The sequence below is a fragment of the Amphiura filiformis genome, chromosome 1 (assembly GCF_039555335.1).
Source record: "Amphiura filiformis chromosome 1, Afil_fr2py, whole genome shotgun sequence".
NCBI classification, from domain to species: domain Eukaryota; kingdom Metazoa; phylum Echinodermata; class Ophiuroidea; order Amphilepidida; family Amphiuridae; genus Amphiura; species Amphiura filiformis.
The window spans coordinates 38,780,485-38,807,692 of NC_092628.1; the positions used below are offsets into that span (position 1 = coordinate 38,780,485).

At 35.1% G+C, this 27,208-nt stretch overlaps 2 protein-coding genes across 2 annotated transcripts in view; one reads left to right on the forward strand and one right to left on the reverse strand.

Moving 5' to 3' along the window:
- LOC140158969 (uncharacterized) overlaps positions 1–27,208 on the forward strand; it is an 80,563-nt gene that overhangs the window by 45,363 nt on the left and 7,992 nt on the right. Inside the window, exons 10-13 of the mRNA XM_072182273.1 lie at positions 19,759–19,878; positions 21,012–21,137; positions 22,739–22,870; positions 26,194–26,316. Of these exons, the coding sequence (XP_072038374.1) occupies positions 19,759–19,878; positions 21,012–21,137; positions 22,739–22,870; positions 26,194–26,316 (501 nt within the window). The remainder of the gene's footprint in view (positions 1–19,758; positions 19,879–21,011; positions 21,138–22,738; positions 22,871–26,193; positions 26,317–27,208) is intronic.
- On the reverse strand, positions 3,726–7,409 carry LOC140168137 (uncharacterized). The gene is made up of 4 exons (XM_072191454.1): positions 7,232–7,409; positions 4,417–6,502; positions 4,150–4,236; positions 3,726–3,932 (listed from the first exon to the last, which is right to left on the reverse strand). The coding sequence occupies exons 2-4, from the start codon at positions 6,481–6,483 to the stop codon at positions 3,726–3,728; spliced, it is 2,361 nt and encodes a 786-aa protein (XP_072047555.1). The 5' UTR covers positions 6,484–6,502; positions 7,232–7,409.

The window sequence follows — 27,208 nt, forward strand, 5'->3', positions numbered from 1 at the left end:
TTCAAAAATAAGTAGGAGGTGTAATTGTTTAATTGTTACCTTTGTTTTCTTGAACTTAAATAGTGGCACTATTGTCATGATCCAACAAACGTGTCCACCATAGGTCCAACAAGTGTAGTTTTTCAGTTGTATTATAGCTTATACATGTATATGGAATTTAATAAGAACCTGTAGCCATAGTATTTAGGAATAGTAATTGATATTCTTGTCCTTGGTTCTAATAATAACTTGTTTTATGTTTGTCCTGGGCAATTGTACAACTTACTCAATGGTTTCAGGTATTTGGTTGTATACAACTCTATGCAATGGATTTTCCGCTGTGAATATATAATTGCCTGTTTAGTATTCATATACTCAAACTCATAAGTGTTTATGGAATAATTTTATCACAATGTTGTGGGAAAATTGTTTTCTGAGTATGCTTAGGTTGTAGATGTAATGGACTGTTGTTTATAGAACCAAAGAATATGAATTTTAGTTGTGGCAGTAGAATAGTTGTATTCCTTTTCCAAATTCTAGATTGGTTTTGCACACTGTATGACAAATTCTGAACCTGATTGATAACTGTTTAAAGTTATCACTTAAAATACAACAAAACACAACATAATTTACCTCATATTGAACAGTACACAAATTTAATGTGAACAACTTGTAATGGTGTTGTAGTATTGGTGTCATTCTTTGAAAAGGGTTTTATTATGGCTTGTTTTACACTGACTATCCATTAGTTGTTGATAAATTAGTACTAGTATACAGCTATATTACTGACTAAGTGCATTAAAAGTACTAGGACAGAATTAAAGTACAATTCAATGTCATGGTTTTGAGCAGGATAGGTCCATAAATTCAGAATAAATTTGATTTCTTTACTTAAATCAATTCAAGGTTGGTTTTTATTGTATTGGATCTAAAGAATACCCACTCAAATAGTACTGCATTATGTGCTCGCAATCGGTGATTGTCAAACAGGGCTGGGAAAATTGAGGAAATGTCAAATCCATAATTTGACTTCGAAAAGTCAAGTGAAAGTTTTGCATTGGGCTATTCCATTTAAAATCCACACTACCCCTGTGGAAGATTTAGCTAAAGTCTTCCACAGTGGGAGTATGAGTTTCGAATAGAATAGCCACTTGGGTAATTTCCATTTGAAATACTCACTCCAGTTGTGGAAGATGTTGTTAAAGCAATACTACAGGGGGAGTATGGGTTTCAAAATGATTAACCCTGACCAGTTACATTTGAAAAACATACTACCCCTGTGGAAGGTATTTCCAAAATCTTCCACAGGGGAGTGTGGATTTCAACTGGAATAGTCCATTATTCGCAATATTTAACCCTAAGGCAAATTACTATTATGCCAGTTTATTCAATACAAAGTTTGGCACAGAGCAGAGAACTTTATTATCAAAACAGTACATTGAATATTCATAAATATGATACACTATTCAGGGTGTATTTTTGTTCACAGTTTACCTTTTGGACTGTAGCTTGCCCCTGCCTGCTTTTGATCTGACAGATTTAGAGTTGGTATCAATGGTTGGAAAAGCCATGTCCTTTTCATTGTACAAATTATTGACTTCCTTTTTAGTGCACTAGGGAGTGATTTTTTTTTCTTTGATTGATTGGTTGAAAATGGGCCTGAAAGCAAATATTTTTAATGACAGCATAAAAAGTGAAGAAAAGGTTTTTGAACATACAATGAAAGGCTTTTGTATATTGTTCTGTTTCCTTGTTTGGGTTCCTAGGATTTCTTAAATTTAAATGTTGCTTGTTTTGATATTGAAACATGTAGGAATAGAAGTTTAGATTTAGGATACTTTGAGAGTTATTTTTACATAGTTGGAGAATTGACAATTTTTAAGATAAATTGGAAGGAAAATGTCTCATTATTGTCAAAGACTGTGAGTATAATAAATGGGTTATTTGCTGGAATAGAAGTCAAGTTTCAACAGAAGTCAATTGAAATAAGACCAACTCAACATAGGTGCCTATACTTGTGATAAATAACTGAATCTCACTAATGTTACACTAGCTTCTGCAACTTCACAATGTATTTAGGCTCCCATCCAGAGGTCTCACCTTAGGTTATAGGTCCTTGTGAAATCAGTGCCAGGTCTTTTAACTTCAATTCCATTCATGAAATTCCCAAATTTAACGCCAGACTACTAAGCAAACAGAATAGGACTAAATATTGTGCAGGCTGAAAATAATGTTGAACAACAACAACTTCTATACCATATAACAGTTGGTAGGATAGTTTTGCTCGATTTGACACGGTGCTTACTTTTTCATGTATCATTAGGTTAAATAAACTCATACTCGCTTTACAATTACTTACTCCAACACACAAGGGATGATGTTATTGTTCCCAATAAACGAATGATTTTACGAAGTTGTAAAGACAAATTTTAGGCTTAAAATATCACTATATGAATTTTACATTCCCTTCTACATGAGTGAGCAAAGAACACGTATGCATTACTTTTGCATTTGACAATTTTTCATTCAGTTCAACACGCAAATGTAAATTTGACAGAGAAAAGAAGTGAACTGTGAGTGAACTTGGCACCATGCTTCAAAGAATAAACTATATCGGTTTACTTTTTACTAGTGAGCCTGATCAGTTTGTCATGGACGGACATTTTCCAGACTTTGATAGATTGAAAGGCTGTAAAAAATATTTGCATGAATTTACATGACATATTGGTGTTTCATATTGAAGAGTATTGTAGACTTGGCCATTTGTTCATAAAATTGGGTTGCCATCGTTTGTTACTAAAAATAGAATCACCATTATGTCCAGGCGTCACGGACGGACATAGATAAATTTGCAAGTTTCCACTTTTCTCCACTCTTTTATGATTTCTATCCGTCGCTTTGCAGATTTACAATTCTACTCCTGTACATAATGTGACTATGTAAAGTGGCTTGCATGCCAGATAGAAAAAGTTTTCTTACATTCTTTATTTTGATTATCGACGTAAATAAAAAATGTCACGGACGGACATTTTTCAACGTCACGGACGGACACCAAAGCTAACAAGAGAGGCAACTTCAAAATTCATGAACTTTTTTTTATTAATAGAAGACCACCTAGTACCTTCATCTCACCCTGGGAATGATTTTTGAAAAATCCTTAGAATACTTAGTTTACAGGGCAAAAACTAACTTTGTCACGGACGGACATCTTTTTGTCATGGACGGACAAGTGAGTCTAAATGAACAATTGAGAAAGATTGTTGACCTTCCTACCAATTATTCTTATTCAACATAGGTTTTAACATCTAATAAACTCTTTAATAATGCTTTATATCATACTTACTGTCAATTACTGTGCTACAATGTACCTTTTAATCAATCTTTGAATGCCAATGCTCATTTAAGAGCCCATTGTAGAAAAGTATGATTTTCTGATTAATGAAATGCAAATATTTCTCAGTTGAAACTTCTCAAAATTCAATTTTGGCTCCCTTATAGTTCAATTTGAGGAAACTTTCAAAATATATTGTGCATGTAAAAGTTTAAGGTATTTTGCACACAACAGTTTATAAAACACAACTATAGCTGAAGTCCTACATGCAAGAAAATCCTTCAAAACTATTTACAGAACTCTTTGACGCCGTGTGGTCCAGTTCAAGTTTATGTAACATATAATGCAACACTGCTAAATGGACAAACTGAACTGAACAAAGTTTATGTTTGCTTGAATTTCTCAAGTACTGCTTTCATGTTGAAAGTAAATGTTCTCTGGTTGCTGATCCTTGAACAGCTGTAGGAGGGTCCAGCACAGCTATGATGCTGGGTAATGGTTCCCTTGAGTAGTCATCATCCCGTGCCCATCTGTATACCATGCCATCATTGTTTACAGCTTCCATGTACTTCAGTTGGACACATTCTTCAAAGTCTTCTGGTAGCGGAGTGATGTCTGTAACCTGATGAGAGATCAGCAACACAGAGCTCATCAATTAAAATGTTTACTATGAATTAAGGGTCTAAATTGATTTTGAAAGCAAGATTCTGCTCAATTTTGTCTGAAGTTTTGGCACATGATGAAATCTGTCTCATAAGATTCACTTCTTATTTACAAATAAAACTGCCAGCAGGGAAAATAACAATGGATAAATCAGAACAGAGAGTTATAGTATTTACCTGGGCTACATAGAGTTTTTTCTGCTTCTTGCCAACTAGGATGACAGCAACAAAGTCCCCACAAACTGGTCTGCATGTGTTCTCAGTCTGTAAATGAATGAAAAATTGGACAAAATAATATAAAAAGTTCTTATACTGGTTGATTTTTATTTTATTATTGTATTTTAATTCATTTTATTTCATTTTATTATTTTTATTCGATGATAATGAATGATTGATGAATTGTTAATTGTTAATGGTTGCATTTTTAAGATGTTTTAAACTTACTTTGTCATCATCATCATCATCATTGTCTCTGTCACTATCACTGTTTTCTTCCGCTTCACTGGTCTCTGTGTCATCCATGGCTGTGTCACTGTCTTCTCCATTTTCACTGTTTCTCCCTGTATCACTATCACTATCTGAATCGTCATCATCATTGGTCGCTGCACTGCCACTGGTTCCTGGTTCATCTTGGCTGTCAGCTTGAACATAGGGTGTGTAAGTTGCTGAGAGTTGGCTGAAATCATATGAAGCTGTGCCAATTCTGGGCTCTGCTCCTGGGGCTTGGAACTGGGAATTCTTGAAGAGGTGAAGTTCACAGACACCATCATCACTTATCTTATGCTCCACATAGTGGACTGTCTGCGTTCCTGGTACTTTAACTACTGGATCTATGTCAAACACAGCAATGCTGTCTGCAGGAGTAAAAGAAACATGAATTCCTAGAGTGCTGTCTGCATATGTAGCAAATTGCTCTGCTGATTCGATTACCACCTTGTTTGCACGCATCTCTCTGTACACTGACGACTTAACAGTCCCCCCAACTGCGTCCACTGCCCCCGTGCCATGATGGCCCTCAAAATAGCTCCTCGTAACAACAATGTTGTTAAAGAGAGAAGCAATCAGAGAAAAGCAATATCTTGATTTGAATTGGGCTGCACAGCCATCACTGAAGAAGTTCACCTGCTTAAGTCCTGGCACAAGTTGCTGTGCAATGACTATCAGCTGTTTGTTGTATTCAAACGCATGGAATTTGTTGTGTTTGGTTGTGTTGGATGTCATGGCATATGAAGTCACCGTATCAGATGTAGCATCACGGTACCAAATGCAAGCATATGTGTATATGGAAAAAGCCTGATGACCAAAATATGCAGATTGGATCTCAGCTTGCTGTCGATTCTCATAATTCTCGCTGAAGTCTACTTGGATCAACACTTCTTCCCGACTTAAATTTTGGCGCAAATAGGTCATCTCTGCGTGTTGTCTGCGTTTGTTGTAGTGGTGGCGTTTGTATTCAATTGCTTGCTTTAAGAAAGCTCCATTTCCCTTTTCACCTGAGCTCTGCACTCTCACTTTCTCTGGGTATTTTTTCCCCTGTTTCTTCCATTGATAGTAGCTAAGATCATCAACTTCACAAAGACCATCTAGACTTCCTGCTAATGCTGCTAATCCAGGACACTGGGGACACTTCCCATCAATGCAAGCTGCGCTTTCTAGATTACACACCATCATGCTGAGCAGTTCAGTTTTTGAGGATGATGGTAGATACTTCTCTTTTGAATTGATGGCTTGAATCAGAAGATCCAGGTTCTCACATTTTGGGCATAGGCAGGAGAAGTGGGGGATCTGGCCAAAGTGCTTAATGTGCTTGAAGCTTGTCATGAGGGTTTGAAAGGAACCATACCCAATTGAAGCACTTTCACCCAGTTCTTTATCTAGCTCTTTGTTCAGCATTGGGAGAAGTTCCTTGAAAGTCCACAATAGGTAATGTTTCTCTTTGTACACTTTTTCACCATTCTCATCTTTTCCACAATATACAGTGTCTTTCTTGCCTGGGCATGTGTATGAAATGTCGTTGCGTTCCATAAACTTCTCTGCTAGATCTTTGCAAGCAGGTGTCAACTTACGTGCCCTTTTCTCTGCACAAGGGCTTCCCAAAACATATTTCTTTTTTCCAGGACTGAGGTCATACACTAACTTCTTTAACACAACTGCTTTTTTCCGTGGGCTTTTTGGGAGGGCAAGTAAAGCTCTTTTTAAACTTCTGACCAGTGAAGGTTTATGTGCATAGGAACTGGGAGGAGTTGATCCCGATCCAGCCTCTTCAACTGCCGGATTATTGGTGGCCTGCTCGTCAGTTTGTGCAGTGTTATCTTTCTGCAGACGTTTAGCCTTGGCTCTAACTTCTCGCTTGCGAGCAGCATCTTTCTTTGTACACTCTTCCCAAAGCTCTGGATTGTTTCTTTTCATATCGATTCGCTTAGATTTTTTCCGGTAACGATCTTTACTCGTCAATCTTGCATGATGCCGTCTATAATACTCCTTCTGTCGAGTTTTCTGATCTTTAGCCATTTTGTTTGGTTGAATTAATCTGAAGAAAAATTTTTAAAAAAAATCATCATTCATGACTTAGACTTTTAAATATATCGTATTTTATGTTCAATGCTAGTGTAGGCCTAGTACCAATTAGGCCCTTCACACTTAATTTTTAGTTTCTTGTAAAAAGGTTTCAAAAAGGGACAAGGTGACTTTAAATTATAATATTAAATTAAATCTATTATTTTTCTTTATTAAGTTTTAATTATTACAACCAATTATCAACTCATTTTCACTAAAGCGGGCATTTATAATTATTTCACAACAATGTAGGGGCCTATTTTATTTTACAAATAAGTTAAGGGTGGAGTTGTGCTCTTTTTTTTCCCATCATTATTGTTGATATAAAGTCAGAAAATGGCAAATAGAAGTAATTGAAAGTCATTTTAAAGGAGAAAGTCCAAAATAAATATAAAAACAATCATTTTGTAATTTGGAAGGGCAATGTTAACAGGAATTTACTAGTTAAGAAACAACTGCAAAGGGCCTTATTGATGATTATTTCTATTCATTATTTTATTAACAATTATTATTATTATTATTTCATTATCATACATATAATTAGGCCTATTATCAAATAATAATCATCATCATTGCCTTCACCTTAATTGTTAATGATGATTTATTATACTTTCCAACATTTAGAATGAGTTTCAAGCAGAGATTCCTCACAGCAGGAATTAAATAAATAGGTCTATCTTATGAAGTAATATAAACAACAAACCTTTTTTTTGGCTTTTAGAATGTCTCCATATCCACCATGTGCTTCTGGCAATGGCTGCAGGCAGAAAGACTGAACATGCTAGAAGGGTTTGTGCTTCACTGCACACAAGCTCAGCTCAATGTGAAACTTCCTCATTTGCATATGGGTTTGTCCACTATTGAGAGGGGTGGCAGGACCATGGCATGTTGAAAATGTCCGTCCGTGACAAATTTGTTGTCCGTCCGTGACATACATATATTGTGAGATTATATTAAGATGGATGTATTTTTATTTGGTTTCAACCTTGGTCAGTGATGACTAGGTACTGGTGAGATAGTTCAGCAGGTTTGTTTTTCTAAATATTACTAAGTGGGGGATTTAAAAAACTTTTCGTTTATTTTTCTCGTCACGGACGGACAGCACAGCATCAAAATACAAACACGCGTGTAGTATGTTTAATTGAGAGTTAAAATTTTCCAATTTTTGTTGATATTTTAAAGAAATAATATTGAAACTATACATTAACACACTCAAAACATCAAAAAAATTATAACAAGTTTTATATTACCATACCATAAAAAAATTAAGCAAATGTCCGTCCGTGACGGTGTGTTCTGGACCCCTACGAACAAAATGGTGTGTTCCAAATCAACGCAACCACTTTCAGATTTTTTTTTTCTTGTTCCATAAACTGCAGATGTGTGCCAAAAATATAAGATAGGTTTCATCATAAGAAAACAAAATTTATTTTTTCTCAACCATGCTAACCCTTAACTGATCAGGCTCTAGTATACTACCCCTATATTCAATAAGTCAGTTTTATTCACCATACAAATTGCACAAACACTCATGTCTACCAAAGAATTCAGTGAAAGTAAGTTTAATTGATATTAATGATAATAATGAGGGCTGATAAATGATTGAAGTATGCACACACAAATTACAACATTAAAAGATTGAGGTATGCCTCTATCCATTGGGCCATTCCATTTGAAATCCACACTACCCCTGTGGAAGATTTTGGAAATATGTTATACAGAGGAGTATGAATTTCAAATGGAATTAACATTTAAACAGCTCCATTTGAATTTCATACACCCTCTGAGAAAGATTCAACCCGAATCTTCCAGAGGGAGGGTGGGTTTCAAATGGAGCTGCCTAATGTGCTAATTTCATTTGAAATTCATACTCCCCCTGTGGAACATATTTCCAAAATCTTCCACAGGGGTAGTGTGGATTTCAAATGGAATAGACCATTACATTAAAACATTTTGAGCAAGGTATATTGCAGTTGATAATTGGGTCCAGCGGTTCTTAAATGAGTTTTAATTCAATAACTTGATTTCCTGAATAGCAAAAGAAGACCTGTGACCAAATTGCTACCTAATCATTTAGTAAGATCTTGACTTTCACAGGTAGTATATTTTTTGTAACCTTCTTGAAATCCACATAAAGCTACAGTACCTGGGTGCGTCTCCTGGACCTGGGTAGGAGGGGAGGGACACACACATACATGTGTAGGTCACATCAAGCAAACCGCAGCTAGAGCAGTTTAATTAACATGTTCATATATTGTCTAAAATACCAATATTCCCTAAATCCACCCACAACAGTGTTATATTTCCACTACAAGTCTATACCATTTTTCATCCTGATGTGGCAGTGATGTCAGTGCGCATCTCATTTGGTGCAGCCTCAGATCGCTAGCGTTCTCTCAAAGCGCTGGTGCGCACACGCTTAAAGACCCCGCATAGATGCGTGAGCGAAACAGCTGCTGCAACATGTTGAACGTTGACGTCACTGCCACATCAGGGTGAAAAATGGTACAGTATCATGGTTATAGCATGACAAGTGTAAGTCATTGGCCTGGTCGCCTGTTGAAGTAGGTAATCCATTTGCTTGTGTTGCCTCCATTGCCTGATGGCTGTGACACAGGTTATTATGTCAGCTATTCATTGTTGCTATTTCTAATGAGCTTGTATACCTGCTAGCTATAGCTGAGACTAGTAGTAGTATACCTGGTATACAGAGCTATAGAGGGAACCTAATACCTCAGGAAGGTAAAGGAGCATATCGTCAGCAGTCCTTTAGTTCATAGCGATAACTTTGCATAGGACTTCTTTTCCTGTTTATCGTTGTTAAGAGAAATTAATTTTTCGAACAATTTATGTTTTAAAGTGAGAATTTCACGCAAAAACTGCCACAAAACAATATACAGTGGAATCTCTCTCTTATCTGGCCCATGGTAGGACCAAGCTTTGGCCGGATGAGTGAAAAATATGGATAAGTGAATTGTATGTAGAACATATTTATACATGTTTGAAATATTCCACACATATAATCAATCAAAACATTATTTTGATTTAATATATTTTATGATAAGTTTGATCATTTTGAACCATTATTACAGATTTACCGGATACCGTTGTTGAGCACACGCCTAGTAATAAATAGCCATGCACAACAAGACATACCGGTACTAAATATGATGACTCAATTCACAAGTATAGGATGTTACCTGTTGTATATTGCTAAGGATGTAGGCCTACTTGACTATGCAGGTGGTTTTATTCTCTTGATTGATGGGGATAAACCTGTTCCATTTATATGTAGTCAATAGGGAACTTATGTGGTTGCTATCGTTGGCATGTATGTATAAATTGTACTTAGGGCTTGTTACCACTAGGGTTCAGTAAGATGTCATTACTGTAGCACATTCAAAATGTGATTTGGCTGGAGAGAATTGCTGAAAACTTTTTGATAATTTTACAGAGCAAAGTGGTTGCACCAAAATCATGGAATTTGACTGAAATATTTAGAGATTAAAGGTATTGTTTTTAGCCACTGGAGTGCATCTATCGTCTCATATAACACGGGCGACATCACTATTTTAAGTAAAACAACGAGGCGAAGCCGAGTTGTTTTACGCCAAAAATAATGATGTCGCCCGTGTTATATGAGACGATAGATGCACTCCAGTGGCTAAAACCAATACCTTTAATCTCATTCTTGAACACTTCAAATAGAAATATCATAAGTATTAAATTTTAATCAAATTAAATCCTACATTTTACAAGAAACTACCTAGGGCTTAAAATCGATCAGTCCCGTTGTTGCTATGCGCCTTCCGATTGGTTCAAATAGCGAGCACGCGTATCGCGTTGATGCCCACGCGCTGACCCGTGTGATATCGTGTCATATCACATGGGTAAGAACCAATGAGATTGCAGGAATGTTCTCAAGTGTTTAAGAATAGGCATTAATATTTTTAGCATTAGTTAAGTATCGAGAAATGATAATAGAAAACAAATGACATTTGTGTGATAAGTTTACCTGAGATGTTTACCATTGCTTACCATGAGATGAAAATGAAATGATTCTTATAAACTATTTTGCTAGTCAAAATATTGATGAATAATGGACACCTATCCCACATGAATGATTTCAAAAAGTCAAAAGAAAGCTTGATGTGACTGAAAAAACAATGTTGTGATTCTTCCAGTGACCCTCAACAGTGTTACATCAATCATAGACCCTGAAAAAAGAATCTCATGGTCTATATGCATTAATGCATACTTCTGATGGTCGCTCTGATGACCACACATAATTTGCACATTTAGGGAAAGACAAATGGGTTAAAATATGGGAAATGTTTGTATGAGACCAGTGGCAGCACCAGGAATTTTTTCAGGGGGCATGGGGGGGGGGGGGGAAGGGAATTTCAGGGGGGGGGAAAATCAACAAAAGTGGATATTTTCGTAATTTTGGGTTTTACTGGGGGGAAACAGGGGGACAAGAGTTCTGACTTGGAGGGCATTCCCCCTTCCCCCCCGGTGATGCCGCCACTGTATGAGACTATACTGATGTACAGTTTTGTTTCTCAAAAGGGTTTATAAATTTACAGCACATGCGAGTTCAAACTTTTATTGCTTATGAATATGTTTGGAAATTTCTTGCATCATTACATCTGCAAAAAACATACAACAAACAATTCCTAGGAAAGTTATTATTTCACAGTTTTGTGTTGAGCATCAATGCAGTCCCTGACACCATTACAGCATCTTCATTCAGGGGTGTTTGCAGCAAATGTTTCAAACCTGACCAGCTGCTCAAAACCCTAAAGTTGCAAAGTTTATCAATTAGAATTTGCCATGTGGACCGTGTTCATGGTCTGAATCACCTGTTGCAATGTAATGAAAACTATTAAACTTGGAAAATGGGTCCTGTGCGCTCAAGTGAAAATCTGTTGACAATTCCACCATTCATATTATTACAACTGTTACATATTTATAGGATTGAATTGCCCATAAAAGTTAAGCTCTCATATTATTTTTCTTCTTCAGAATGAAAGATATTTATGGTATATATCGGCTCATAACTCAAAAGCACTGTTGGTGACACCGTCCTCATTTTGCTTACCGGGTCACATGTCTGGGGTAAAACATAGACTGAAGAGGCATTATACATGTGTCAGGCATAAGATTTTTTTAAGGTTTAAACCCAAATTCAGGCTTTTTTGTTGTCCAAATTTCCGCAATTTCTTTTAATTTCAGCCTGTTTTTGGCATTTTTAGCCCAATTTCACATACTTTTTCAGGCTTTTTTCATAGATGATCATTCTCATGCCTGATGTGTTGATTTTGAATTGTTAATCTATCTACTTTTATACTACAGTTGTATAGCTTTTACCAAGCAAAATTCTTTCATTTCACTACTTACAAGGCATTTTAACATCCAAAACTTCATTATTAGGTGACAGGGTAAACTAGAAATGTCAGTATATAGGAAGTCTAGCAAGAAAGGCCAAAGGCACCCTTGTATACAGGTGTATAATTAGTGGGGTGGACAATAGTAAGCTGTACAAACTGTTCCTTCTGTGGTTTTCCCATCAGTTATTGTATCATTGTAACAACCAAAGGCTATTCATGTAGCCTGAAGTCTTGGTCAACCATATAATAACGTGGTTAATCCCGATTTCAATGTTTTTGTTATGACTTTTGTAATGCAAAAAGTGAATAGTACAAGTTGGTGTTAGTAGGTGGAAGTAGTCCGAAGTACCCAGCCCAACTGATGTGTGAAGTTGAACTTCAGCCTTTCTCTGAACCCTATTCCCTACAACACTAACCTTAATCCTAACCCCTATTCAAAAGCACCAGAAATCGGATATTAACATTTGCACAGTATTTTTTGGTGTTTTGGAAAAAAATCCATATCTTCAAATATTGATTGTCTGCTTTTCATCCCAGCTACATACACTTTAAGTCATATCATTAGATTTATAAAGTTTACTTCGAGGACTGTTAAAAATAAAAAATATCAATTTTTAATCATTTGCGGATCGCAAATTTCAAAAATTCAAAATTATATCAGAAGGACATTCTTCATATTCAGAATGCAATTCAATATGTCTGATGTACTCTCATGTCCCACAAAAAGTACTGTCCAAATGTTGCTACCAGAGCCCTTAATGAAGGAACTGAATTGACAAGTGATAGGGAGTTGACATTACCTGGTATTTTACAATAATGACTCTAATGATGTAATTTGAAAGTGACAGTTTTCTTTTAAAACTTCTTCCTTTGTCAGAATGTAATGAACGGTAACATCATGACAATGGCATATATTGGCATTCACAACCTTTTGAATTCTACCAACAGTTGTTATTATCACAGCTTTCTTTACTATTCAACATTGACTTTGAACATTATTGTAGGATAATTGCAGCAGACTAGTAGTGCTTGTCACATTGTTTATTGCAGCCATATCATGGACATGCTTGTAGTGCACATGCAGGGCATTTACAATAACACATACAAAGCTGCCCTGAAAGTATCACAGTTTGGAATCCCAAAAGAAAACCATATTAATGAGTAACAATAGATTGTGAAAAGAATTTGACTGAAGATCAGGCTTTGTGAAAATGGTACTTTGAAAGCAAAACACAACAGTGTCATGCTGGATGAGCACATTCACGCTTTACTGCAATGTTAGCACCTTTGACAAGTCATAGAGTCAGTACACATTTACCGCAGTCTGGGACTAAGATACATGATACAACACTACCAGTGAAGATTGGCCAAAAAATATTCCTAGAAATTGACCTGAACATAAATAGTGTAATATGCACCTGCAGATTACATGGTGTGCATACATGTATTCGATTGACAGTTACCTGAACATTACAGATTTACTGACTAATTTTAGTAACTTATTCTCAAAAGTACTGTGAGCCCCCCCCCCCAGATTATTGCAGATAGGCCTATAAAGCCAGACATTCACCACATGCATACAGTTTGTAGGGGTAGGGCACATCTAGACTAGGCTTTCAGAATGTGCACTAGAGCTGTGCGTTTTAAGAGTTAGATGTCCTATATGATATGTAAGAGGAGCTGTAGACCGAGGGGCAATCATTCTCAAAAGACACATTCCAAAGAGTTTTGATCACATTTCTCTCATACTAGCATCAAAGCTTCCAGGTTGGTGATAGTGATTGTGATTTTACATTATGTACATGAAACCATTTAGAAACATTTTACATTGTGCCAATAAAAACACTGACTGCATTAAAATAACAAACCATGCACTGGTGGTGTGACATGAAACTTGACAGAGAAACCACAAAGACACTACTCCAGCAATGACTCTGACACGTTACTATATACTCTTCACTATTTTGGTTGCATCGCTAGGATAGATACACTAAATGTGTCCATTAAAACAAGTGTCACAGTATGGGGTTTTGAATGGCTAGAATAGGTGGGCCGTATTGTTGTATCAGTGCTACATGAGTTAGTTTCTTTCAAACAGTATATTCCCATGTAGGGATATGTGTCAGTAAACTGGCATTGGAGTAAAACTATTTGAAGTATTGATATTAAAAAGAGAAAACAATTACTAGAGTAGAAATTTATACATTAAAAGCATAATTAAAATTCAGCAGTTTTGGAAGACTGGAGAAGACACAAATATGATTAGTATCAGTAGACATGTTTCTGTGTATGGAATGCAGGAATGTGGCTAAACAAGCAGTAATGGGTTTCTGCTACTGTGGGAAGAAAATAAAGAGTCGCCCAGGTAGAATGTCAGTGAAATGGTTCTTAGAGATCTTGGGTTTGTTTTCCATGCATAAATATAAATGTAACAGGCACTATAAACTACACCAGGCACAAAAAGAAACTCGTCAGTTATATTCATCCTTGCTGTTCAATAACTTGATAATTTTGGATTATTCTGAAATATACATTTTGTTAATTTGGATTTTTCTTTCTCATTTGACATCCTGTTCGTGAACATTGAGCAAGAATTGACCAAGATATGCGCCTCAAACTCTCAAACCCCAAAATGAAAAGTTGCAATTTTAACGATTCAATTGTGCCTGTTACACTGTGTGCTTTATTGATTGGCCTGTGGTGCTTGTGTGCAATACAACGGTGCGTTCCCATTGAAAATCGTTGAAAATGCAACTTTTGATTTTGGGGTTTGAGGCTTTGAAGGCAAATATCTTGGTCAATTCTTGTTCGTTTTTCACAAATATGGTGTCAAATGAGAAAGCAAAGTCCAATTAACAAAATGTATATTTCAGAATAATCCAAAATTATCAAGTTATTGAACAGCAAGGATGAATATAACTGACGAGTTTCTTTTTGTGCCTGGTGTATAAGCATAGTGAAAATGACTCCTTTGCTGGACCCAAAGATGATAAAGAGATGATAGAGCCTGGAGGTGGTCGGCATTGAGCTTTTCCAGTTGAAATGCACACTACCCCTGTGGAAGATTATGGAAATATCTTCCACAGGGGGAGTAAGTTTTTTAAATGTAATTGGTCAGGATTAATAATATTGAAACCCATACTCCCTCTGTATTATAGCTTTGCCTATATTTTCCACAACTACAAATGTTCTACTAGGACCCGGACTAGGACTTAGGCTAAAAGAAATTTGGAAACTTAAATTACTTGATACCCTTTTAATGATTTTCACACCAATTTTGATGTTCATGCATATCAAATTTGATACCCTTGACAGAAAAAAAAAATTAGAATACAATATAAGACATCCACTCTACTACTCAAACACAACAACTGATCAGATTCAAACTAAAACATATGATGGCCTAAGATGCTGTATAATTTGGTGATTAATATTATATTTGAATTTTAATGAGTTTATTGGCACATTTTGACCGAATTTCTAGCACATATTAAAGCAATGATGGGTTGACTTAACATTTCGGAGGGTGTCTGAAATTATTGTGAGTTCAGGTTAAGGGGTCACCTTTACATGCTGCATAATTCTTTTTAAATGAGTTTTGATGAAACTGGTAAATAATTGTGGACTGGGATTTAAAATAAAGTTAAATATGTACAATTTAACGCCCTCCACTTTGTTTATATTTATTTGTACATAATAAACAGATTGTTTGATTTGAATCCCCTGGAAAAAAATTCAATTGATCTTTAAAGCATAGGAATGTGCAACTTTGTATACAATGACAAATAATTCCTACTTCCTAGGGAAATAACCTGGATTTGACACAAAAGAATGTGATTAATCTGGAAAGTTCATGCAGAATAAGAACACCTTCAAAAATAGAAACAATCCGGGAGAAAAATACTATTTACTTGTATTGTATTTTATAGTCTATATACTTGGCAAGGTTAGCCAGGGTAGGCGCTGTTGTTGGTGAATGTTATTCATTGATGGTGCATTCACATACAGTGCTAGCTGACATTCATTTGTGATAAGTCACTAGATGGGAATGTAGCAAATTCCTAATAGGAGTTTCCACCTTCTTCTGTCACAATTATGTTCAACACCAGTACTAGCACTACTTTCGGGCTCTGTTGCTATTAGTATACTATCCAGAGAGGTTGCTTCCTAATCCTAAGGAAATAACCTGGATTTGACACAAAAGAATGTGAAATCTGGAAAGTTCATGCAGAATAAGAACACCTTCAAAAATAGAAACAATCCGGAAGAAACGCTGACACGCTCGATTTTTTTTTAAATCACTGATTTAAATCAACTTTTTCATTTTTTTCCATTTATGATAAATGTAAGTTCATTTCTTTCTTAAATTGACTGTTTTACTTCATTCCTAATGTTTCTACAACTTTAGGATACAATTAAAATACCTCTATGATGTCACTTTATCTACTGCTAAAAATTCATTTTCAAGGTGCAGAATTCAACAGGTTTTCCCCCATGATTTTACCAAATGTTTCACATGTAAAAACATGTTTTGATTTTTTGTGTGTAAATACCTGGTAGGATTGTGCATATGACTAGCATTCCACTGGAAGAACTCTTTTGACTTAATCATGGGGTATAGCAGTTCTTGGAATAAAATAAAATTGATTTAAATCAAAAAAGATAAGATTTAAATTTAAAAAAAATCAACAACCCTGGTATCTGCAGTTACTGATGTTGACATCCCCATCCCTAATACTTGGTTGTAAAGTATGAACCTTTTATTTGTTGATTCATTTTCTTATATTCTTTGCTCCTCATTTTTACCTAGATGTATCTCAATTTCATTATACAAATTTCAAAATCTGTACAATAGTGATTAAATTGATATATGGCCCATTTCACGGTTAGGCGCCACTTTTGGTGAAAAAAACTTGAAATTTTCAAAATGGATTAAATTTCATTTAATTGGGGTTTTCTTTTCCACATAAGACCAGATTTTCATAAAAATATCATTTCCCAGCTTAAATCTCTCTACTTCTTGAAGAAAATTATAATTTATTATCTCATGTTATGTAATTTTTAACAAATTTGATAAATATTGAGTAGTGAATATTTATACTTTTACTGTCCAATACATATATAATAGATATTTAAAATAAACAAGTATGTCATAGGCTCTCTTCTGACCAAATTTGGGCAAATTTTGTTGTGTAATGACAAATTTATGGCCACTTACATGTAATTTTTGTGGTAAAAAAGGGAAATTGACATGAAAAGGTTTACTCAAAATTTTTAATAATCAATGAATAACTCTGATATTTCACAGCTTTGATGGTCATAATATGGGTAGTGTTCACAAATAATATCAGCCAGTTTGAAAGCACAGGTCAAATTCAAGATTCTTATGTTTGTGCAATTTTGGATGTGACAGATGTCAATGTGAACGGAAACCACACATTGTAAAGCAGAGTATGTTTCAGAAAATAATGATTCAAAGAGTTTTCACACACTCAGTAAATTAAATGGGATATATTGAAACATATTAACCTGTGTTAGTGTTCATTTTAAAACATTGTTTACAATTTATAGAGGTGGATGTGACATTTTTAATTGTGAACAGAATATTTCATTATTATAAACAGTTTGCTTGTCAAAATATAAGCTTTAAAGCACTTCTAACACATATATTTTGATAGATTCTATTGAATTGAGCAATGCTAAAATGTTTTTCCTGACCCTTTATATTTTTGCCAAGCAAAATGTTTATAATACTGAAATATTCCGTTCACAATTGAAAATGTCACATCCGCTTCTGTAAATTGTATACAAAACTGTCCCCTAAAAGACAACAACAAAGCCATGAAATAATCATATGTGACATGTATGAAATAATAAACCTATTTTAGAAAGTCAAATATCATGTTGTTTAAGTATTTTGGCCTAAAACTACTAATTTTGAGGATGTGACATGTGAACGGAAATTGAAGCTTTTTGAATCTCCTGTCACAATTAAAGAAGGCATGCTGAATTAAAAACTTATTGTGCCTTTTGATCCCCTACAAACCTGTAATGAAATAACTTCAAACTGGCATTCTAGTCCCATTCCTGTCTTAGTTCTTTGAAGAAACTATTTTGGATGTGACAGGTACCATGGATGTGACACATGTGAACGGAAACTTTGAAATGACATCTGCAAGCTAAGTTGATGAAGGAGTTTTCATTAAATGGTGTCATTAGATAGCTTATAGCAGGAGATTTTTAAAAATCAAGGAGAACAAATTCTGCCACTTATTTGTTAATAAATTATACTATTTGGAAAATTAATCGGATGTGACAAAATTGTGAACAGAATTTGTTGGCAAAAATTCAAAATATCGCTGTATCTACGTATTAAGAGCAACAAGTGTAATTTGTTCAACAAATAGTAACAAGACTCTGAACTTTACTAAAACACACTAGTTTGCCATTCATGTAAAGTATTAGTCGATCTATTCCACATTGAATAAGGTACATAGATGTGAACGGAAAATGTCACATCCGAATTCAGAAATTTAAATGGTTCTCATGCTAGTTTAACTGACAACTACTACTTTGTTCATGTATGGCTGTATACTAGTGCAACTTGTTCATTACATAAAAACAACAAAAGCAGCTGGTAGGCTCAACATAGTTAAAAGTGACAGCATTGGAAAATAAATGTCTCTTTTAGGTTGCTAGTAAAATGTGGTTTTGACCACTTCTGACCCCTAGCGCCCTGAAAGATAAAAGCAGAAAGGCCGATTAAGCTAGTGGAGGTAGGCTATACAGAGACAATGAAAAATCACCAACAGTCAATTCTGTAACCCCATTATTTTTTACACACCAGGCCAGATACGTTGAAAATCAAAAAGTGGCGCCTAACCGTGAAATGGGCCATATATATTAACTATTAATGTGTTTAGAATATTATCATTTTTGCTATTGAATGTTATTAATGTTATTATATACTTGTTGTGCTGATGATAAGTTTGAATATATAATGTTCTTCTTTGACTAATTTGAGTTTCTACTACCTACTAATTTTGTCCATGTTTTTCCACCAGTGTATCCTGAAAGTGAAATTGATGATTACATATATATCTTGTTATTGTTTGTTGTAATGATTTATTTATGGTAATAGCACTATTGATTTGCTCTATCAGAAAATCTAATTTATTTTATTCTTGGAATGCACTCAATATGACTTAACTCTCTCCACGCGGGTGTCGACTGCAGACGACAAGTTAAAAAAAAAAAAAATTCAAAAATTTCAGAATTGTAAATTTTCATGCCCATATTTGGAATCAGCATGCAAAATGCATTAAAATTAGTACAAACAAGCCTAGGATTGGTTCGGTGGTTCTTTGGATAGCTCTTGATATTTTTCAGAAAGTACCTCAAAATTTTTTTATGTTGAAGCCTATGGCTAGCATGCAGAGCATTAATCCCTTTTATCTATAGCATCCTCAATTTTTTTCATATGGAAAAAGTATAAATGCCCTAGGAAGTTTACAGACTTATGTTCCACTTGCAAAACTGACTAGTCCAGTTGAAATCCATACACCCCAATGGAAGATACAACCTTAATCTTCCACACAGGGAGTGTGAATTTCAAATAGTGTTACCTGAATGGGTGACTCTATTTAAACTCTATGCATGAAGGTCATGTCTTAGTGGTGTATGGACTTCAACTAGAATAGTTTATATGATAGAAAATGATTGTGCGTAACTTGTATAAATCATGCAATAATTTGTTTACTCAACAGCCAATGGTAAACCTTTTGTTTCTTTCTCTATTATTTCTTTCATTGTGATGTTGCACTATTAACCTCCAACACAGTCATCCCTGACCCTTCATGTTCACCTGATCCATGTAATAACGGAGGAACTTGTATAGAGACTGAAGGAGCTTTGCCATACTTTTGTCAATGTACACCTGGATTTGCAGGAATCAATTGTGGTATGATTGGGAACAAGATGAAAAATAAAATAAAAGATAATAAATTGAAAACAGCACTGTAAATTGTTTTTTAACATGAAACACTATAATGAAATGTATTATTTAGTATAAATTAAAAAGAAAACGGGAAATGGTGTAATATTAGAATTAGATTCTTAATATTAGAATTAGATTGCTTGTATGAACAAAGAATTACAGCACAACTTCTGTAAGTGTTGCTGTAAATTATGTGAGCTTGCTTTTGAGAACCATGTTTTGAAAAGTTATTGATAATTTTCAAGTGTATGAAGTGATGAAATACTCATTTTTGTTAAATATGTTTGTCAATATTACAAGCAATTGAATACCTGAGTGGAAGAAGGGCCCAACTCCATCAAAACTGTTTTTGAGATATTAAGAAAAAACTTAATATTTGGAAAAGTTTTATAGACAGAATGTTTTCATCTTCAGGGGACCTTTAATACATGAACATACAATATTACATACATTCGAAATTATATATGATGTTTCCATGGCAACGGTACATGTCTTAATACGAGCTGGAGTTGGGCCCTTCTTCCACTAATATACTTGCAAGTGTCAGTTCCGTAAGCAGATGTGTTATAAATAGCTACAGAAATTAGGTAATCATCCATTAATTGCACAAGTAGAAGCATGTAATATGTTAACAAGAAACATTGTAGTGAAAAGCAGATTTCATGGATGAACAGAATTCCTCTTTAACCCAATATTTGTGGAAGAAGGGCCCAACTCCATGGAGTTGGGCCTTTCTTCCATGAAAACCATGATTAAGTTTACGTGGAAGACTATTTAGAGAGTGAATTTTGGCTCATCTTTCACACACAAGAAAGAACAGTCTGCTGGCAATAAAATGCTGGGTCTAACTCATTTTTGTAAAAAATTGGAGTTGGGCCCTTCTTCCACTCAGGTATTCAATTATAAGAGTGGTATGTGATTTTAGATCAAGTTAACATTAAATAAAATTCTTCTGTATGTTTTTTTTTCTGCAATTGGTCAAATTTAGAAAAGTTTTTGAATACTTTTATAAAGATTATTATAATAGAGAGTAGATAACCAAGATTTCTTCCATCACTGCACTTCATCGTCACGCACTGTGTTTCTCCTCCTTACAGATGAGCTAGAGCGTTGCATCGACGATGTAACATGCCTGAACGGTGGCATCTGCTTTGCAGCATATGAATCTAACGCAGTCTTTTGTGTATGTCAGGCTGGATTTAGAGGACTCCAATGTGAAGAGGGTAAAACATGCCAGACATTCTAGAATGGATACATCATTTATAGTCAAGCTAGAATGGATCCATCTTTTTCTTAATTCAAGCAGTCAGGGGAGATAAAAAGGATGTCCTCTTCTCGTACTAGCTTTAGGATCTGCTATAATAGTAGGCCTGCATTTAGTCCTAGGCCTGCATTTAGTCCTAGGCCTGCATTTAGTCCTAGGCCTGTATTTAGTCCTAGGCCTGCATTTAGTCCTATAGACCTAATTATGACCATGTTGAAAACAGTTACATTATTTTCTGATTAGACTGATACTGATTTCTAATTTTAATCCTAATCTGTATCAAAACCTGTAATCCTAATCCTAGCCATAATCAAAATAATGTTATTCCTAATCCTAGCTAACCTCAGTGTTTCCCATTTTTGTTATTTATACCCCCATTATATACCCTTTCACATATTCCAGTCTTACCTTCATGTAAGAATCACAGAATACTTATATCCTTAACTCTAACCCTAATCTCTAACCCTAATCTCTAACCCTAATCTCTAACCCTAATCTCTAACCCTAAACCATAAAACCAAACCTAAGAATTTGTGATAATACTTGCATGAAGGTACAACCCATATCCATATTCCCCCATTCAAACCAAAAACACAGTCCCTCACTTTGATCAATGTCTTGTGTATGAAGACTGACACTAAAAAAAAAGTAAAGAGAAATATTAGATGTTTGCACCGCTGACCTGTAATTGCGATTTCAACTTGCATCACGAATCTGAACAATGTTCACCATGAAAATGATACAAAATTATTAGAAAAATGAGAACCCTAAGTATTATAGGATACACATCTGATGTAACTTTTTGTGCATTATTTCTATGAGACATAAAAAGAATTTGAAAAAAAAAGTGCATTATAAAATATTTTGCAGATTTCCTTTTTCAAATTACCATACTGCTAACCGTCCAGTGTGTATTATTGTCCACAAGGTCCTATGCACACGCTTGACATCGCGTGCGTATACGTGATGGTTAACATATAAAAGGAACCTTGCAACAGGTTATAGAAGGTTTTGTTTTTGTTTTTATGTCCATTCTTCTAGCTTGACAATTTTAAATGTTTAAATATCATATTTTCCTAGTCAGGACTATAAATACACATTATCATCAGCAAATCATGTACCATACATAGTTATGCACATTGCTGTGAACTATTCATTGAACAGCTTTTATCATTTATCCATGTGTGCTAAAAAACCCAAATATGCTAGCTGCTATCAATTCATATGTCATTAAAGCTACATAATGAATCAATGTAAAGTCTGTAGCACATTGTTGCTTTGCCCCGAAAAGATAATTTATTTACATCATTTTATAATAATTCATATACTTAAAAAAATAATGCTAAGTTAATTTAATCAGCTCATAATAATAATACAAGTTAGTAACTCCATATATACTGTAGTTAGTGTCTGAAGTTTAACCCTAACCTCCAAACAAGAATTGCCTTTAAAAAGACATGCAGGGTGTGAACCAAGTTTCAAGTGAGTACAGCTGAACAGCTATAATATTCCCTGCCTGCAGTCAACGTTTGTTCCTTTGCAACCTGTTTTCATTCACAGAGATCCCACAGCCATGTCGTGAAGGATTGTGTGAAAATGGCGGTGTGTGCTTTAACAACGCCAACAACACCAACTACCAATGCGTGTGTCCGCCATCTTTCACAGGGAGACATTGTGAAACTTATATAGGATGTATGATAGATGCATGCCATATTAGATTATGTTTTTGTTGTTATTGTTGACTAATAATAAAACTAACATATTCTCTTCCAGCTTAGAGGCTACATCATGCTACTAACCAGATTCAACTATAGAAATTGCTTCATTCAATAACACAATTGCTTTTCATACATATATGTGTATACAATCAGATTTATTCTGCTTGCAGTGCTTATCATTATCTATTATTGGCATCTAGACAGCAACTTTGCATTTTGTTTCAGGTGTGGTGCTTTGCAGTAGTGCCATATAGTTGGGATTTGTTGGGATTACAACTTGCAGTTTCAGCATTCTGACTTATTTTCTTGCATGCATATTTTCCTTGCTCTGCAATACATATAGCTTATTGATCATTGCATTTCATTTATTATGGGCTGTTACAGTTAAAACCTATACACCCCCTTGTGGCTTTAATCTTCTACACAGGGAGTGTAAATTTCAAATGGAATTACACAAATGGGTGACTCCATTTGAAATTTACATGAATTCCCTGTGTGGGATATTAAGGTCATGTCTTACATAGAGGGCGCATAGATTTGGACTGAAATAGAATGTTTTAAATATTTTATTTGGCATTTATATGATCACAATTTTCAAGTGCAACTTGAAATATATTAGCTTCCATCTGCTTTTTGCTCGCTTGGCATACTAGTTTTCTGTACATCCATAGATAGGATAAATAGCGTAAAAAACATGCATTAAAACTTGCCATTGCTCACAGGGTGTGTATCAGAAATCAGAAGCGATATTTTCTGATGACAAAACTTAATGCAATCAACTCAAAAACAAGCAGAAATACTGTTATCAATACTCAGTAATCTAGTGATTGTCAAATTTGTTAGCTGTAGTCAGTACTTGCATTTAACGAGCAGTATTAGACTTAATTACAAAACTGATTTTGAAGAGGTATAACCAAATGTTTAATGTATGAGATTAGTACAAACATCACTTAATAACATTAGGTTACAGTAAAATCATTTGTAGTAGATTAGTAGAAAACAAAGTTTGACTTCATACATAGTTTAGTTAGTGTGATTGACTTGATTACTGGGACATTAGAGTTATAATAACTACTGCTTGTAAGAAAGTGCCGATAGTGGTGAAGTGCCATTGCAAATATGTGACACGATCCAGTGGGAATGAGTCGCATGTCGACCCTGGTCAGAAATGAGTTTTACACATGTTTCTAAAGAGGACATTTAGAGCTTTCAGAAACTGAAAACCCCATGTTGATACGACTTTTCTTTGTGAATTTACGTCAATTTATCAATTGTTGAAAACAATATAAAACAAAAGAATTTTAACACTTTCTTTGCCAATATCTCAAAATCAATATTAGCAACATCCGATTCATTTCCCTTGATCGTGTCACATATGTTCAATGTTGTAGCTAGCTGTTTGATATTGTATGATTTGACCAATTTAAGAGTGAATTTGACTCCTGTGTTTCATAAATGAAGCAGGATATATTCAGCAATGTTCGGAAGAAGTTTAATGGAACAATAAGTGATCATACTTTACACTGATCAGGAAAGCTACAGCATTGAGGGTTTTTTTTCAGTTGAAATCCATTCACCCACTGTATGACGTCAATTTTTCTATGCAGGGAGTGTGAATTTCAAATGGGGTTACCTGAATGGGTGACTCTATTTAAAATCAACACCTCCTGTATAAATGTCATGTCTTCCATAGGGGATGTATGGATTTCAACTGCAATAGCCCATTGTGTCCTCAAGTATATAGAGATACTGGTAGTATCTGACTCGAAAATTACCAGTATATTTACTATCCTTTACTGTGGGAGCAGTAAAAGCATAAAGGCAGTGTCTACAATTTTAATAACAAATGGACACTTCCCTGGGCATGCTTAGTTTAGCAATGGTTTACTGCTATTCAATGAGAATTTGAAACTGGTCAATAGAACTGTTTTGGTTCAAATATTTCAGAGAAACCATTCTCCATCATCAGTGATGCAATCAATGCTGTAGGTTAAATGAAGGATCATTGTTCTAAAATGACAAAAGAACATTGTCAGCATCTGAAAGAAGTAGAGAACCAATCTACCGTATTACACTATGATTTTTCTGAAATATTCTGATGAAAATTAGTTTTAAATTCTCATTTGAGGTCTACTTGAAAGCATATAAATATCCTCATTTGCATATGCAGCTTTATGTGGATTCTGGTTTTTTCTACCGGAAGACAGTTTGATCCAAATTACCAGGCCCGTACGCAGGGGGTGGGGGGTGCGCCCCAAATTTGGAAAAGTATTCAAAAAGTCCCAACATTTCAGAATTTGTGAGCGTGCGTTGTTTAAAAAAAATCATTTTTTAACGCTTTTTGGACAAAAAGGTCAAAATTTTGGGAAGAAAGTCCACTTTTCACAAAATTGCCCCCCCCTTGGAAAAAAAGTCCACTTTTTCAAAATCAGCACCCCCCAAATGAAATCCTGCGTATAGGGCCTGCAAATTACCCTGTCATTGCGTATCCTAGAACAACACATAGCATACATCACACAGGCACACGTAATATACAGTCTGCTGATCATGTGTGTGGGGTGCTATCAGATGCACTGTTAGCACTGCACATATTGTATTACGGGAAGAAATTTTGGTCAAACTTCTGGTAGAGAAACACGGGATCCACATATTGCTTACTAATACTGAAATATGTTACTAACTACATACAAATTATATAATTTAGAACTGGTTTTCTGCTAGCAAGATGGTTTGCTTAATGACAGTATTTGAAAATGGATCTTTGGGTATTATGATAAAACTAACTTTGAAGTGTAAAATGAATTGTGTAATTTCTGTGTGGATGATCATGTTCAACATTTTACTTGATACATCAGCTTATGATTTATTGCATCAGGCAGGCTTGTAATCATTTCAAACCATAACTCGATAAGTGCTTGTCATCAGCTTTTCTGATCATTTCAGAATAAAAGCTTACATTTAACTTTCAAGATTAGTTGCAAATACATCATTCATTGTAGTTTCATCAGCTTGTTTTGGACATACGCTTTAGACCCTACAGGATAGAGAATTGAATCCCAGAGAGCCTTATGCAGATATCTGTTAGAGCCCCTTAAGTCTTTCTTGTAAACTTACAAAAAAAAAGATACAAATTACAGAATAAAGATGTCACAAAGTCCTATGGGGCTATGGGTAGCACTTATTTTTTCCATGATTTCTTATGTGAACTGGGGGGGGGGCTCCTCAACCCAATCCTTGGGCATGCATCCATTTTTCTATGATGCTTTTATTAATAATAATATTTTTGTGTTCTTTCAGCTACCGATGGCTGTCTATCAGGACCTTGTTTGAATGGTGGCACATGTTTTCCACATCCAACACAAGTGGGCGCTTTCCTCTGCCAGTGTCCAACTGGATATGCAGGAACTAGTTGTGAAATAGGTAAAGTTGATCTGTCAAAGGCACATTACTGAATTATTTTGTTGCGGGCCTGCCACATGGGCAGATTGTCAAATATTATTGTCAGACAGCAAAGTTAGCCAACCAAAGGCAGATCATTTTGAGAATTCACCACCCAGGGGTACACATAATTATGGTACCGGTACAGCCCCTAATATATAAATATATAATTAGTTTTAACCCCATGAGAACTACCTGCCGATTGGTCAAAAAGAAGTTTTCATTATCAATAGGACCAATCAGCAACATTGTTAGAATAATTTCACCACATAAAAAAATTGGGGTGAATTATTTGCAAAGCTCCATTCTGATTGGTGATTTAAGTGAAGATATCATGTAATTGACCAATCAGAAGCAATGTTAAATCGGCAGGTAGTGCTCAGGGGGGTTAATCAATCAAACCTGACACCAAGCTACATGGTCATGTAGTTATTTTAATCTATCAAATGACAAGTGATCGGGTTTGTGACCCATCACATCAAAACAGATGTGATGGGGCCTATTCTTTTCACTCTGTGTTAACTGACTTTTCAAATTGCATTTTTAATACTGCACGTTTCCCTACATATGCACCCATTTATCACCAAAACACAATGTCCACTGCAAATGGAATATGTTATATTACTGTTTAAAGTAACAGTTATGACTACTATTGGACTATTCCGGTTGAAATCCATACGCCCCCTATGGAAGACATGACCTTAATCTCCCACACAGGGAGTGTAGATTTCAAATTGAGGCACCCAGTCAGATAATCTCATTTGAGATTCACACTAGTTAAGGTCATGTCTTCCACAGGAGGTGTATGGATTTCAACCGGAATAGTCCATTGTTATTTCTATATACCTTATCGATTGTAGTTCTGTCACCGTCT

Excerpts from the sequence above, each read along its gene's own strand:
- LOC140168137 (XM_072191454.1), bottom strand. The coding sequence starts at position 6,483 with ATGGCTAAAGATCAGAAAACTCGACAGAAGGAGTATTATAGACGGCAT. Across the intron at positions 4,237-4,416 it reads ATGATGATGATGATGACAAA|ACTGAGAACACATGCAGACC; the intron begins GTAAGTTTAAAA and ends ATTCATTTACAG. Across the intron at positions 3,933-4,149 it reads AAAAACTCTATGTAGCCCAG|GTTACAGACATCACTCCGCT; the intron begins GTAAATACTATA and ends ATCTCTCATCAG.